The following is a 15000-nucleotide window of genomic DNA, read 5'->3' as shown; positions in this document are numbered from 1 at the left end:
GCAAGGCGCTGCTAATAGAAATGACTTATGGCCAAGGATCCGGATAAAAGGCTGCGACGGGTTTCCGAGCTGCTTTCTTGCGAGGGCTACGCCAAGGAATCACTCTTCCCTTTATGCAGATGGGCTTTGCTGGAAACGGAGAGTAAAATTCTGGTGATCGATGGACAAAGTTCCCACATCGGATCAGTGGTTTGTAGTGTCCCACAGGTTTTCATTGCAAGGTGATAAAATGTCCACTTGGTGAAGGATGAGTATAATAAGGAGATGGCAGTGACTGGTGTGGCACGATCCTCATCTCCCCCCCAAAACTAGCCCACCACCATTTAGGCATGTGCATTATTCCCTCCCAGTACCCCCCAACGAGGCCACAGATACTTGCCAAAGCTGTTTTTGCTGTAATTAGGGTACACCAGCATGTTCCTCAGCTCTTTCTGCACGTGAGCCTGACAGTGGATGTGTGAAGCCGCAGACCTGCTGCACCCCCAACCGCAGTCACGTCATCCAGGTGACACGTTCATAATTTTATTATAAGGCTGGAGGCTCTTTACGTGTCTCCTTCATGGCGAAGACCTGTAGTGCTTCTTTTAACTCAAGGCATTCACCCGAGCCTCATGTTTTTTCTTTTTCCCTGTGTGTGCTGTATCATCTCAGCAGTTAAAGACTTGATAAGAGAAAATTGTCAGAAATCAATTCTTCTTCCCCTAATTGTACGGGTGTGATAAAAGATCACACGGGGAATCTGCGAGAATTTACACACACATGCAAACAAATAGCTGCTATCAATTCACGTGGAAGATCAGATAAGCCCGTTATCTCGTGTCTGTACGTACCAGTGTGTGACAAGAGCGTGGGGAAGGACGTGGGGCAGGAGATACGGGAGCGGGAGGAACGGTGGTGGAAGTCACGATGAGGAAATTCAGAAGAAAAAAAAACTAGATTGCAAAAATTATCTGAAGATTTCTGGTGTAAGGGAAAACGGTGTGTACAGAGATAGCACTGTGCCCAGTTGCCTGTTTTTAATGTAGAGTGTCATAAAGTCAAAGAGCTGAAGAAGAAATGAGTCCATGGAAGAAAGCTTGTTTTGTCATCACCGTTGCTGTACTAACGTGTGGTTGCCCACCATGAGGACATGGTCCCCTTCACTCAGGAGCAAGTCCTTGGGAAGGGCTTGTCCCAGATAGTGCAGTGTTGTGATGGGGCAGCTCTTCATCAGTGAGCTGAGCACAAGTCCTCTGCAAGCTGTGAGGGAGGGGAGCCTGGAAAGGCATTTTTTTAATGGTAGCGCCTTGTTCCTCTTCATCTTGGCAGTGCAATACAGAATTTGGGTAGTTGCTTCTTGCTTTTGAATTCAGAATTCAAAACTACTTGATATAGAGACATTTGAGAATACAGTGAATCTATACCCAAGTCATACTTTCCTCACGCCGTCTAATAGTTTTGACCAAAGTTCATCCCGACAAGATGCCTGTATGGCAAAACAGCAAAAGATGAAAGAGTAGGTACTCCACCTAGAAATCACCTTTGAGTACCCATCAATACTATTAGCCTCAACAGGCATCCTCAAGGTTGTAAACAGCCTGCAGAGAGCATGTAGAAGAAAGGGCCGTGGTCCTACTCCTCCCTGCCGGGTGGCCACTCAGGCAGTGTCACGTAAGGAGGGCAGAGGTTGTGTGTTGTCAAAGGAAAGCAGATCCCCCATTTCAGGAAAATCGTAGCTGGCTGGGTCTGTTCTGCCCCTTTGCACGGGAAAGCCGTGGAGAGTTTGGCTCTAGAGCCGTGCTGAATGCGGAATGAGTTCCTGCAAGGAAACCTCATCTTTGAAAAGCAACTGATTCTGGCAGATTCAATCCAAAAAGGTGAACGTGGTGGATGGATGAGACAGGCTGAAAACAACGGCTTAAAATGCAAGTGTTTATACAGCCTTAACAAAAAAGATACCAGGTACGGTAAAAAAGCCCATAGGATGTAAAATAACAATTTCAAAATGAAAAATTTTAGCTGTGTCTAAGAAAAGCTGTCTAATACTCCCAAAGAAAATGGTGTTCACCAGGGCTGCAATACAGATGACACGCGGTGAATGAACCAGTGCCACAAAAGAGTACATAGAGACGTCTGATGAAGTAGAAGCTGACACCCTCACTTCTTGAACACCTAAAGCAAAAATAGTCTAACTTCACTTTCATGCAAGCTGGAGTTAAGTTTGAGAGCATATACTAATTTTTTATAAGTAGCAAATAAGAAAGTTAATGAAATACTCTGAGAAGTTCAGATTTAAATGTTAACTGTCAGGGCAGTTTGGAAGTATCCGTTCCTTGGTTGTTCATTCAGTGAAGTCTAACCTTGAAGTTTCTTCCCACGGCCGGGGATTTGGGGTGTTGAACACTTCCAGTGGAAGATGCACTATTCCTTGATCACTGTTTTTAAGAGCTTGTAGAAATGTTCAGCATGTAGCAAAGACCTCTCAGGTGTGAAAGTTCTCCTGCTGTAGTGGACATTTCAGCACCATTTTTTCCATCTTTCTTCTAGCACGTTTTCTCAAAGGGCTCTAAAAAGTTGATAGTCCAGAGGAGAAAACATCTCTAATTTTGATAATGGCAAAAAAGGTGCTTTGTATTACCTCTCTAGTCTTCAGCTAAAAAGCCAGATATAATTTTGAGTGGTTTGTTATGTTTATAGTATGGGCAGAGCCTATAGTAAGTGTTCCAAGAGCAGTAATTGGTCTTACAAACCTCTCTTCAGTTCCCTTCCTACCTGATCTCTGATTGAGATGTGGGTAGCTAGAGATTCAGAAGAACTGTCCTGTAGTCACAAACTAAACATAAACCTATCAATTTTGAAAATTTTAAGACAAACGCTTCATCCTGTGATAGAATGGCAGGAATTAAGGGAGGGCTGTGACATTCACCTGTGAGGTGCTGAGAGACCTCAGTAGTGCATCACCCCCAAAGAGTACCAAAATCTTCCTTCCCAAACCTTATGGAACACAAAAAATATTTGTACTACCTGCACTTGTATACGCTTTGCCTTTCTATAAAACCTTGAATCTGCTAGTCTCAGACTAACTATTCAGGATGGGATCTTAGAGGTAGAGAAACTGAGGCAGAAAGTGAGTTCCCAGCTTTTGCTCACCAAATCCTCTGTGCCTTTGGAGATGCATTTGTGTTGCCCCAGCTTCCTCTTGCTTTTCCCATCAGGTAACTGCCTCCGTGGGACAGGGAAGAGCAACAGCATCTACGTTTAAAATGGGTATTTAAATTTTCATTAGCGGGTAAAGCTGATGAGCTGAAAATGGGGTATTTTTTAGCTTTCCAGAAGATTCCATGTCTACCAATCATATTGAAAGATTCACAGAGGGTAGTGAAGGTGTTTGGGTTTGAGTGGGTTTTTTTCTCCTGTGGTTTCAAATGACTGGGCTCCTGATTAGTAGTTGAAGCAGTTTGCTCGGTTGGCATCAGCGGTGTACTAAAGGAGAGGGAAACTGTCTCAGAAATACAAAGAGCTAAAATATTTTGTGATCTGTTCTCACTCAGATGTGTACTTCAAATTGCATTCCCTCAGTTAAGGGAAATAATTTCAGTTACCCTGGTCACAGTAGAAAGCAGTCCTCTCTTTGAATGCCTTTTTCCATTAATGTAGATATGTTTCTGAGATGAGAAACGATGTTTCTTCTAATTACGGTTACATGTAGTTAATTTCCTTTTTTAAAAGCTCGGTGTGAAAGGCAGTTTCCTTTAAAAGGAGGGGGGAGAAAAAAGTGATACAGCTGATGTTCCTGTTGCCTTAGCAACAGATTTATTTATTAGGGTCTGAAATGACATGAGTTAATATACCACATACCTGCTGATCGGCAAACTCTCCTATTTCAGCTCCAGTTGACAATTAAGTCCTGGACAGCTACAGCCAGGGGTTAATGTTACTCATTAGGAGAACTAGGTCATTACTGGGAAATCAAGGCACTTAAGGCAGCATGGATAAAATACAAAATTCAACATCTCAAGGAGTGAGGGGGTTTATGTTAATTAACCTTATTTTCCTTGCATTAAAAAAAATCTTTCGCATATGACAGTGGATCAATTAATTGGGGGGAAAAAAAAAGTAAGCTGTAGTTTACTTTCCTCTCCTAGTTGTCTTCATTTCCTTTGGAAGGGTTTCATTATTTTATGGAAAATTCTTATGTCTATATGATGAGTAAAAAGGGTATTAAAATTAAGAAGGGAATCATCATGGAAATCAGCTTTACCACAAGGGAATGAGCAAATAAAAGCCTTGGAAATGAAAATAAATAAGCTTTGCTAATACCTCACCTAAGGAGCAGAATATAAGCCCATCAGAGCTTGGAGATATTTAGAGGTACTTCTTTGCTTCTTTATTAAGCAGTTACATAGTTATTTGACCTTCAGAAACTGAAACTTTAGAGAACTAATTCAAGTTGTTGGTAAATATTCTATTTACAGAAAGCTGATCAGTGGTGTAGCCGACAGTAACTCCTGTAGTTAGTAATTGGCTTCTGATTTCAGGAAAATTAAATATATTCTCTGAAAGTTTTATTAAGATATCTGAGTGGGAGTTTTAACTCGATAAGTCATAAGTGATTTAATAAAGCTCTCCTGAAAGCCTTTATTTACTAACTTTTAGCAGACTTCATTCTGATACTGGAGAACTTAATAGGCTGAAAAAGAAGCGTATTAAAATAAAACTTATTTTTTTACTCACTGCTTCCCCAAATACACTCAGTTTTTTCTCTTCTTCTAAGCACTCTCTTTTCTATATTTAAGCTCCGTGGGCCAATTCTGCTTCTCATTGCATTTAGAGCAATTTGTTGTAAACCTTTTTTCCACTCCTGGAAAGTCAAGGTTGAAGCAGCATCTTACCTGGGGTGCCTGCAGTAAGCCCTTGTATCAGGTTGTAAGAGCACTGTTACCTGTAACAAAAGCAAAATTCAAGCCCTATGAGTGGTTTTCTGCTCCATGGGATGGTTTTGCACTCTGATGTACCTCTTTTCTTACAAAGGAAACAAATTAACATAAAGATTCTGCTTAAAATATCACATGCAGAAACCTTCCTTCTTCGTTCCCTCTGGGCTCTCCAGGTGCTCGTAGAGCAGCCACTTCAGTGCCATCCTCTGAAGCCTGTTACAATAAATGCTTCAGCCATAGTTGAAAAACTGATTTTGAGTTAATGTAAGACTGCAACTGCATCACGTGGACATTTGAAGATTATTTAAGTTTGGGATAGATGTATCACAGTTTGCCATAAAAGCTCCAGTAAGCTTGTCTCTCCCTTTTTCCATGATGGGAAGCTCATTTGGTGGTGTCTTTCTTCTCTGGGACAACGGTGAAACCAAGTCTTTGAGCAGAAAAGCATGTGAACTGGTGGGACTGAGGAGTCCTCTCAAGGCTCTGAAGGAAGGGGACTCTTCCATCTATTGCTATCAAAGCAATCCTTTTCTGCTCCATTCACCCAAGCTGGTCTTGGCCTTTCTCTTTCAAACCTCTTCCTTCTGTCTTCACCAGGCTCAGTTCCTCGGGCATCTCCTCTATATATAGTCTCCTTGTGCAGCAAATTTGCGTCTCACTCTTCTCTAGGCTCTCAGCCTTACTCTGTCTCCATCGTTTCACTCCCTACCTGTGCAAGGGACCTTCTACAACACATTGGTCCCTGCTTTCTCCTAAGCCCCATTGTCCAACCCGACTGTGTTGGCCTCTTGGTCTTTTACACTCGTTTCACTTTTTCCCTGTATGAACTGGCCTTGTGTTGTATCTTTTCCCCATCTCCTTTACTTCTTCACTTAGTTCACTATTTCTTTGCCATGCTATTCTTGCGTTGCTGGTCATATTGATCGGATATTATTTGTCCTCTTTGCTTTTTTCTGGTCCTCATCGAAGACTTTTATTCAAACCAGAAAAGCACGCATTACTATTACTGCCTTCTGCCTCTTCAACCCATCTCTTATACTACTTTATTTTCTTAACCAAATCTTCCATTTTCTTGTTGTTCCTTATTTTCAATGCCTATAAAGCAGTCCTTTATGCTGCAAGGTCCAATAATTTCATTCTGAATGCAGTAGAGGAGTCACTGAAAGTGAAGACAAGATCTGTGTTTTCAGTTCAGATGTTAGATCCTGCCTGGGTTTTAGCAGCCTGACCTGCGACAGTAGGACTGGTTTACTCAGCTTTAGCCTAAGGTATGCCCGAGACATGTGGACCGTTCAGTGACTAGGCACAAAAAGAAATTTTTCAAAGGCTTCGCTACATTTTCAGGAGGACTTCCAACACATGCAACAAAAGGCATATCTTTGACTCAAAATCAAATGCATCCAAATATTCAGTTCTTACTCTAAACCAAAAAGAGGTTCAAATACTTAAAACAGAGGCTTATTTGAAATTTAACATATGCAAGATATGGTTTGCAGTTTTGCTGGGCAGTGTTGGGGTTTTTTTTTAAATCTTGTTCTTTGGATGTTCCGGAAACCTTTTGGCAGAATTTTTCTAGAAGATACTCCCTTTCCGTTCTTCTCCTCCCCTGCTTTCCTTTTCTCCATGTTTCCACCCTTTTTTTCCTCCCTTTGTCCTCTAATCTCTGCTTCTTCTCAGTTGTGTTTGTGCAAAAACTGACTCAATGAAATGAGTTGATTCTTCCTTCTGAAAGCGGTGAGATTTGTAGTTACTTTAATCTTGTTGAATAATTAGTTTGAAGCCTTGGTCTTGGTGCCAAGAAGGTTCCTGCTTAAGAGCTTCATCCTTGGAGATGACAGCTTCACAAATCCAAAAAGGATGAGTTACGTTATGTACCTGAGCTAATTCCTCTCGGGGTATTACTCAGGAAGGACCAGGACTTACTTTTTGGCCCGGGCAGCGTATCCGGGGGAGTATTACGTAGTTGTAGTTTGGTGATGTGAGTCCACCATGGAAATCACAGAGGGTCTTGTATGGTGGGCTTGCCATTCCCAGGCAAATGTGTAGTAAAGTAGTTTTTATGTAGTAACTTATGTTTGATTCTTCTTCTGTTCTTCCAAGTAACCACCTGAGTAGATTTTTATCCACTTTTATCATATTCATGCTCATCTATTATTACCATGACACGACTTTTTTATAGTATGTCGAATTACAATAGGATATATTGTGTATGGTTATCAGGGCTGTCAGGGTCACTCAGATTATTTTATCTTGCCTCACAACAACAGGAAACCATTTGTTATGTTACCTTTGGAACACAAAAGGAAGTTAATATTTTTTTTTTTAAAGAAACTATTTGGGGGTAGTCCACAGCAGTTATTGGGTTGTGTTGCAAATTCGAGTAAAATGTTTTTTATCTGAATCCTATACTTGTGAAAAGCTAGGCTCTCTTAAGTTGGAGTAAAAGAAATGAAAAGGCATCTGAATAAAAGTGCATTGATTTTTACACCAAGGTAACTGACACCAAACGCCGGTCTTTGTCTTCAAAGGTTAATCTCTCTTTAGGAAATAAGCAGGAAGCTCAATGACTGATGCTGATCCTGAGGTTTCTTTGGTTAGAGAATGCGCAATATTTTATTTTGAGTTTTTTCTTCATGAATTGTGAGGGGAGAAGAAGAAGAATCTAAACAATAAACTCCCAAGGTTCTTTTTTTATGAATCTCTTCTAGATAACACAAGATAGGAGAAAATGCTTTTCCAGCGTAAAGCAAAATGCCACCCATTTTTCTCAGGCCAGCAATTTGAAAAAATCAGAAGGTAAAATACACGCTCCTCACTGTAAATACGTCACGGGCTATAATAGAAAATAAAACACTGTATTTGCCGGTACTCTTTGGCTGCTTTTTGCCTCTCTAGTGCCATTTTTTAATTCCTTGGCTTGCAGAGGTGTTTTGCGAGCACAGGCAAAGATCGGACCTTTTTTGCTTGTAGGACCTCCAGATTGCTGGCTCAAATTTATTCTGTAGGGTCCTTTTTTTCAGTGGCACTTATGCAAAAACATTTTCTTCTGCTTGACTCCATTTTCTATTAACTGAGGGGGGATTAGATATTGTGGTAACTTTTGATGCTGATGATGCCAGACAATGTTTAGAGGCACAATTACAGCAAAGACATTTTGTAAGCATATCAGCTGAAAAAGAAAACTCATTGGACTTAACTACATATTTACAGTCTACCTCTACCTCATATTGGAAATGTAAAAAGATGGAAAAATCCTGTGATAAATTGAATAAATGGAAAGCAATTAACTTTTTCTTCATGTTTGCATTTTCATAGTTACTTCTTTTTCCCCTGTTTCTTTTCTAATAGCTCTTTCCCGGCAGTAATACTACCTCTTTTGCAGTTATCATGAGCATTGTTACCAGAAATTTGGTATTAGAATTTTAATTTTTTTTGTCCGCTTTTTTTTTTTCCCAATCTTAACATAGAAAATGTACATTAAAGTCATTTGATTTAGGTAAGTCCTCTGTCCTCTGTGAAAATAATTACTAGAAAGTATTTCATTTGGTACATTGAATAGGCTTGTAGCATGAGTCCTCTTACTTTAAGAAGAATATTATTCTCCTGAAGTATTTACTGACGCCAATCCTCACCACATTGCTGTAAATGAAAGCTCCTGTAAGACTGTATCTTACAGATGGGGAAACCTGGGCAGAGCCGTCTCGTGGGAAATCAGTATCAGGAAAAGACCAGAACTCGGCAATTCTCTGTTTTGAAGGCCAGGCTTATTTTTTGTGATTATCCTGCTACTTTCTAACATTATTAGATTAGAATCAACCTATATTCAGATTTTTCTGAGCTCAAGATTTGACGTAAAATACCAAAGTGTAATATAGTAAATAGTATAATGCAGTGAAAAAATCCCTGATATTGTTCTTTAGGTTACGTCTGACTTGAAACGGAGCCCTATTTTTACTCCAGCAGAGCGTGCATGCAAAGACCGCGCCGTTTATTGATGTGCTGCCGTTCGCTCCTTGAGAATGCCCTGGACAGATACAGGGTCAACAGGAGGCTGATGTCATATGAGTCCTCTTATCAGCCCGTGGCATCCTTCATCACCCTCCCCAAGTCTGTACCGTATCAGTCAAAACAGTAAAGAACCTCAAGTTCCTGCTGTTATCACCCAAACGAAGAACATTTCTGGGATAAAGGCACCTTCCAGCTCCTGGCTCGGGGTGTGATAGAGGTGCAGCTCTCGCCTCGCAGCCCTCTCTCAGCGCCAGCGACTGCCCGTGCTTTTCTTCACCTTCATTCCTTCAAAAATGTTAACTTTTACAAGGGATTTTGCACATTTTCTACCTTTTCCTCCATGGTGCTTTTGTTCTCCATCCTCACTGCGCTGTGCTTCCCTGCTAACACCGCTGCGTGCCTTTGCTCTCTTTAGTCTCTTCCTCTTCGGTTCTCCTCCTTTAATTGCCATGCAGTTTTATTTTTGCTTCCTAATTTATATCTTTGCTGATCTTTTTCTGACCTTTTCTCTACCACTGATAGCACTCTCAAATGCTCTCTGCAGCTTCTTTCTATCTCTAAGTTTGATTTTTCTGTATTCTTTCATTTTTCCCAAGCCTATACCTTTTCCTTTTTCACTCCTATTTACCCTATATTTATCTCTTCCCCCCCCCCGCCAGGTTTGGATATGCCATAATTTTTTAGTTTTCAACTTGAATATTTGTATTTTTTAATTATTTTTTTCTTTTCTTGTGATTCTCTTCCCCTTTACATTGTTTTGCCTATCTCATCTGCCCTGTTTGCTGCCAAACTCGCTCCTCACTATTTCACTTTCCCAAAACTAAAGGACCGCTGTCATCCACTTCAAGGTCTGTGTCTGAGAAACTTCGTTTCCTTCACTTTTAATTATTGATTCTGTGCTCACGGACTTCCCAGCCCCATCCCTGCCCCTCACGCCTTCCCTGTGCCGTGCCGCGGCCGTGCCTTTCCCTGCCGATGTCCCGTGTCCCTTTTTCTCCTCCTTGGATGTCTCTTGGCTTGCCAGTCCTGTCTCCACGACTGCTGCCCAGCTTCATAAATAATGAGCGATACTTCAGTGGCCTATTTTATCAGCGATTTGCTAGCAATAATTGCAGGTAGGCAGAAATCTGTCTTTTAGCTCTTGCTATATATCCTAAAAAATATTAAAAAAATTGAAATGCTACTTTAACTTCTGAAGATTTTGTACCTGGTTTAGTAGTGCCATTTCCCACCTTTGCCCATCTGACATTCAGGTGATTTTACAAAATGGGGAGGCAGAAGGAGATGCACACAGTTTGAATTGCTTGGATTTAGGGCACTGTAAAAAAGTGAAATATTACTCTGTGCCCTCACAATTTGGGATTCTCTGCCACTGAAAATCTCCCATGCTAAATGTCCTAAGAAGATTAAGATCAACCCTTTTAATATTGCTTTTAGCTGAGCTTATTTGTAACCCTTTCAGAATATGTAGCACCTTAAGAGATGGCACAACAGAGCTGTTGCTATCACAAGCATTACGTACCCCTTACGCAGTATTTTCTCAAATATTAAGACCTTCTTCCCTGGTTTAGCACTTTTATGTTACTGATTAACTTGCATAAACCGTAGGTTTTAATATATTTTTTTTAAATAGACTGCATTTATTTTGCCCCTTTGAGCAAGTCCTGTCTCTTTTCCACAACTCTTCTACTGCCTAATTGCATAGCTATATGTGTCTTCCTCCAGATCCAAAATAGCTGTGATTATCACCATGTATGATAAGTTTACATATACTTGAAAAATTAAACTTTGGTCACAGAAGACCATATGGGTCTCTTACTGAATTTCACTCAAATTCAAGAGATGAATATGCACTGAATAATGTAAAGGGCCAAATTCTGCAATTTCTTTTCTTTTTTTTTTTTTTTAAATGTGTTTCCCATCACTGGTCAGGGGTGTGGGTGTCCTGCAGCCCCAGGGAACACCTCCAGTTTAGCTGGTCTCTGTGCACTCTCCTTCCAGTTCCAGCAATGGGCAGGGCTCGAGGGCTCAGGCTGAATTCGCAAAATCCCTGAATAGCAGAAGGGTGTTTTGAAGACTGTTGCCATTGATTGTATAGAGAAGCATCAGCGTAGTGCTGTGAAGTTGCTTTTTTTAATCATTTTAGGCTGAAAAGAGGGATGTCAAGTCATCAATTAATCCTGACAGCATCCTTCTGTGGTGAAAAAATAATACTGTCACACCCATTTTATAAACAGAAAATCTAAGGCAGAAATAATGGAGGCTCAATACTGGTGCTGCTGATACCAGCACCCTCCCATTCCCCATTTCAAGGAACGTCTTGAAAGTTTTATTTCGGATTACAAAGGGAAGTCAATAAATCAGGCTGAACCCTGGGCCACGTTCCCATACCCAGACCACTAAACCTCAGCCAGTTCTTAAGAGAGACTTCAAATGTCTCTTTTAAAATGTGTTTTAGACTCAAAAATTAAAAAAGCCTCGAGTAATCCTGGGTAAAAATTTTTAAGGTGCAGTATCTAGAAATGGAGATTGAATGTCTCCAACGGCAGTGCTCTCAAATCTAAGTATAGGTATGGTGCCTGTGTCTGTTTTGTGGAATTTACAGCTGAAGCGTGGTCATTCTGATGTCTTCATGTTCTTACGATGAAATTTAGAGCATCTTCATACCATGCCTAGTTCTTATTTTCCTTTACCAGATGCATATCAAATCAAGTAAAAATACAAGAGCATTTCAAATACCTAAACTAAACAACAAAGGCAGACCCTAGAATCACATTAGCTTAATTTTTCCCCAAACACAGTGTCTTAAAAGTTTGCATTTTAATATCAGGCTTTTATACAGTTTTGCAGTTTTTCTTCAGGAAATGGAGTATATATAATTAATACTGTTTAATAAAACTCAAAAATGCAACAGATGCAGCCAAAAGTGCACGTCATTTTGAGCAGATCTTTACAGAACAGACATTCCATATTGTGTTCATCTTTTTCCACGATCACTGCTATGACAATCTGGTGTGTTTAGCAGTTGTTGCTGAGTAAGGCAGACTGGATTGTATATGATTGTCTCCATGTCAGCCAAGAAACAGAGCTCTCCTCTTTTTGATGCAGTAAAGAGGTGGTCTTGTACTATTAGTTGCTTTCTACCAGGAGCAGCTATACCTTTACTAACTTGCAAGGATAATAATACATTGTGATCTGTAGATGCACGTGCTAGAAGCTCTCTGTAGGTCTTAACCGAAAATAAAATGGTTGTGATGTGGAAAAGTCACAGGAACCGATAAATCGAGTAAGATGACCTCCCAAATAGAAAAGCTACACAATTCACAAAACACGTCATTAAAATCTGTGAGTATCACATAAAAGCAAATTATTTTAAAAGGGGATATGGAAGGAGGATCACCTCCAGCAGAAAACCCATAAGAGAGGCTCCAGTGCAGAGGAAACGTTTCCCCTTTCAGCATTCCTTCTGGGTGCCAAATTTTCCTTCTGTTCTTCCCCACCTATTAAACAAAGCTGCAACTTCCAATTCCTATCAGTTTTCCTAAATATGTGCAGCTTATGTGGCTTCGACGAGCTGTAAGGCTCCGTATTCTCCTGCCAGCTCCTTGACAATGTGGCTCCAACAGCATCCTCCACTTTTGGCTGCCTCTGGGACCCCTGGTCTCTTCTGGAAAGGGAGAGGGAAAGCATATCCTTTGCTGGAAGGACTTTTTGTGACTGCGAAGCCGATAGCGCGGCTCCGAAGAGCTTGGAAAGATCCCTGGGAGCGTCGTGGCTCTGTCTGTTGAGGCTGCCCGCTCTCCGGACGGGGAGGTTTTGGTCCACCTCGGGATGAGCATCACATACAGGGTGGGCTCAGCAGGATCACTTAGAGAGCACCCACAAAAACCCGCCTAGGGGAAACTGAGGCTAACGGGAAAAATTATAGTGAATTACACTGACTTTTTGCCTTGCAAACTTGCATGTTTCTGACAGAGCTGTTCCCTTCCAGCCGAGTCTGAATCCTCGATTGTAATCCCATTTCGGCTCTTTCAGCCGGGCATTTGGAGGGGACTAAAACGCTGGCGACGTGGTTCTGCGCACAGTGTACCCACCAGAAACAGGTGGCTGTTTTAAGCAAGAGGATGCAAGCGAAGCAGTGGGCAGTTCTGGGATCTTTGCGACTGGAAGAAATGCTCGCTCCCAGCCAGTGCTCATAGCCACTTTGGTTACTGGAACCACCGTGAAAACTCCTGGTTCACAGATGTGCAACAAATTACGAAGCTTATGCAGTTGCATTCCTCCTTATTACTGGGAACAAAACAAATCTGGGAGATGGAGGACTTCTTAAAGTAATTATTGTCTGGCTTTATTTTAAGAAAATGCAACTAATTCTGAAAACTCCACAATTCCTGGAGATTTCTCAGCCTAGGGAAGTCACATTAATTATACGATTAATTTGTTTTAATTCCCTAAACCAAAAATATTGACTGAATGAGAAATTAACACATGTAGAGCTGCAGATGTCATTTGGCTTCAGATTTCCTGAATGATATAATTATTAATCTTTCATATAGCAGTGTGTCAAACCTACAGATTCATTCTACAAAATTAGTCTGTGAAGAAAGACACCAGGACAGCTGAGCTATAGATTTTCCCTTAATACAGGAAGGAAAACAGTGGATTTTTCTAAATAATAAATAAAACCAAAATATTTTAAAGACATATGGTGCACATCTGTCTGAAATACAATAATTTAAAGCAGAGCAATTAAATGCAAGATAGAATATTCACCTTAGAGTGGGGGAATTACCTCGTTTCATTTTTAATATAACTTACCGAATTTGGGAAATTTAGATCATCTGTGGTATCTTTCGAACCTTTCATTCTGTGCTAGTAAAGAACATAGATTAGCAAATCGCCTTTTTCTTTTCTTTTTGGATAACCAACCTTGTGTTTTGAGTGTCATACCCATACAAACCTTTAATACTATCTTCCGCTGAGATTATAAATAACTACAGGTTTCTTACTTTCTGTTTTAACTTCCAGTTAACTCCTTAAAAGTCTAAAGGTAGAAAATGCTTCGTGCTAGTTTATTCCTTTCTTCTTTACCTAAAGCACGGAATGGATCAGAAGCTTTACATTAGTGCAGCATGGATTCATAAAATTCCAGTTTGGGAAATCCTACGGTTTTAGCAAGAGTTTTTGATTAACCTGTTCCTCCTGAAAAAGGGGGTAAACTGTAATGGAGATTGTATGCATATTTTTTGACAGGGGAAAAAAAATTTAAAAAATCTTGGTTTTCCTCCTTTCTCCTTTTTTTAGCATGATTTTGCCTTCAGCTAGGTGAGCTATTACTCAGTCCTCCTCACTTTCAGAGTTGGTAATTGGAGGAGTAAAGGCATCATCTGAAGACAGGGAAGAGAGATAAAAGTCTGATGAAACTGAGTTTTGATCCCCAGCGCTGGGCTAAGGAAAAGGTTTAACCATGCAGCGTGAGCAAAGAGGGAAATTATGCTGATGACATTTAGTCCCCAAAAGTACAATTTAAGAGAAATACTGTTCTGCTAAAAAAACCCAAACCAACAATTCCACAAGTAAGCATAAATGATACTGAGATAAGTTCTGTTTGTTTTAAGGGAACACGACAAAGATCCTGAAACGTTCTTTAAAGTCCTGTTGAAACTGAAAGAGAAAGATCTACCTTTTCACGTGTCTATCCTTGGAGAGTCTTTCACCGAAATTCCAGGTACCTTTCCTTTTTTTTCTTTACTGTACAGTTACCGTAAAATAGATTTTTCCACAAGTAGTTTTCATGCACATATTTTCTTATATTAGTGAAAAGAACATGTTTAAAATCTTTGTAATTGTAAAACTAAATAATATTGATACCTTGTAAAATTAAAAATATTAAAGACAGTAAGCATTTTTTATTTTACTTGGCAGTGCAAGACCTTATTTATGACTTGTGTTTCAGTAACACTTGTGTATTTGTTTAAACAGAGAGATAGGTGTGAGTGATTGGGTGGTTCAGATAGGAAACAAAATCTTTCAGGCCGAGGTCACTCATCTGAAATCCAGACTGAGATTTTAGCAG

General features: G+C 40.3%; 1 protein-coding gene across 11 annotated transcripts in view; it reads left to right on the top strand.

Annotated features, from left to right (window-relative positions):
* GTDC1 (glycosyltransferase like domain containing 1) overlaps nucleotides 1-15000 on the top strand; it is a 185775-nt gene that overhangs the window by 153018 nt on the left and 17757 nt on the right. For all 11 annotated transcript variants that reach the window (XR_008235852.1, XR_008235853.1, XR_008235851.1 and 8 more), the window contains one exon: nucleotides 14543-14652. Coding sequence is in view for 8 of the 11 variants with exons in the window: in XM_052791183.1 (XP_052647143.1) it covers nucleotides 14543-14652 (110 nt within the window). In the remaining 3 variants the exon portion in view is untranslated. The remainder of the gene's footprint in view (nucleotides 1-14542; nucleotides 14653-15000) is intronic.

This window comes from Harpia harpyja, chromosome 7, assembly GCF_026419915.1.
Source record: "Harpia harpyja isolate bHarHar1 chromosome 7, bHarHar1 primary haplotype, whole genome shotgun sequence".
Classification (NCBI taxonomy): Eukaryota; Metazoa; Chordata; class Aves; order Accipitriformes; family Accipitridae; genus Harpia; species Harpia harpyja.
This window is presented reverse-complemented; position numbering and strand designations above follow the sequence as displayed.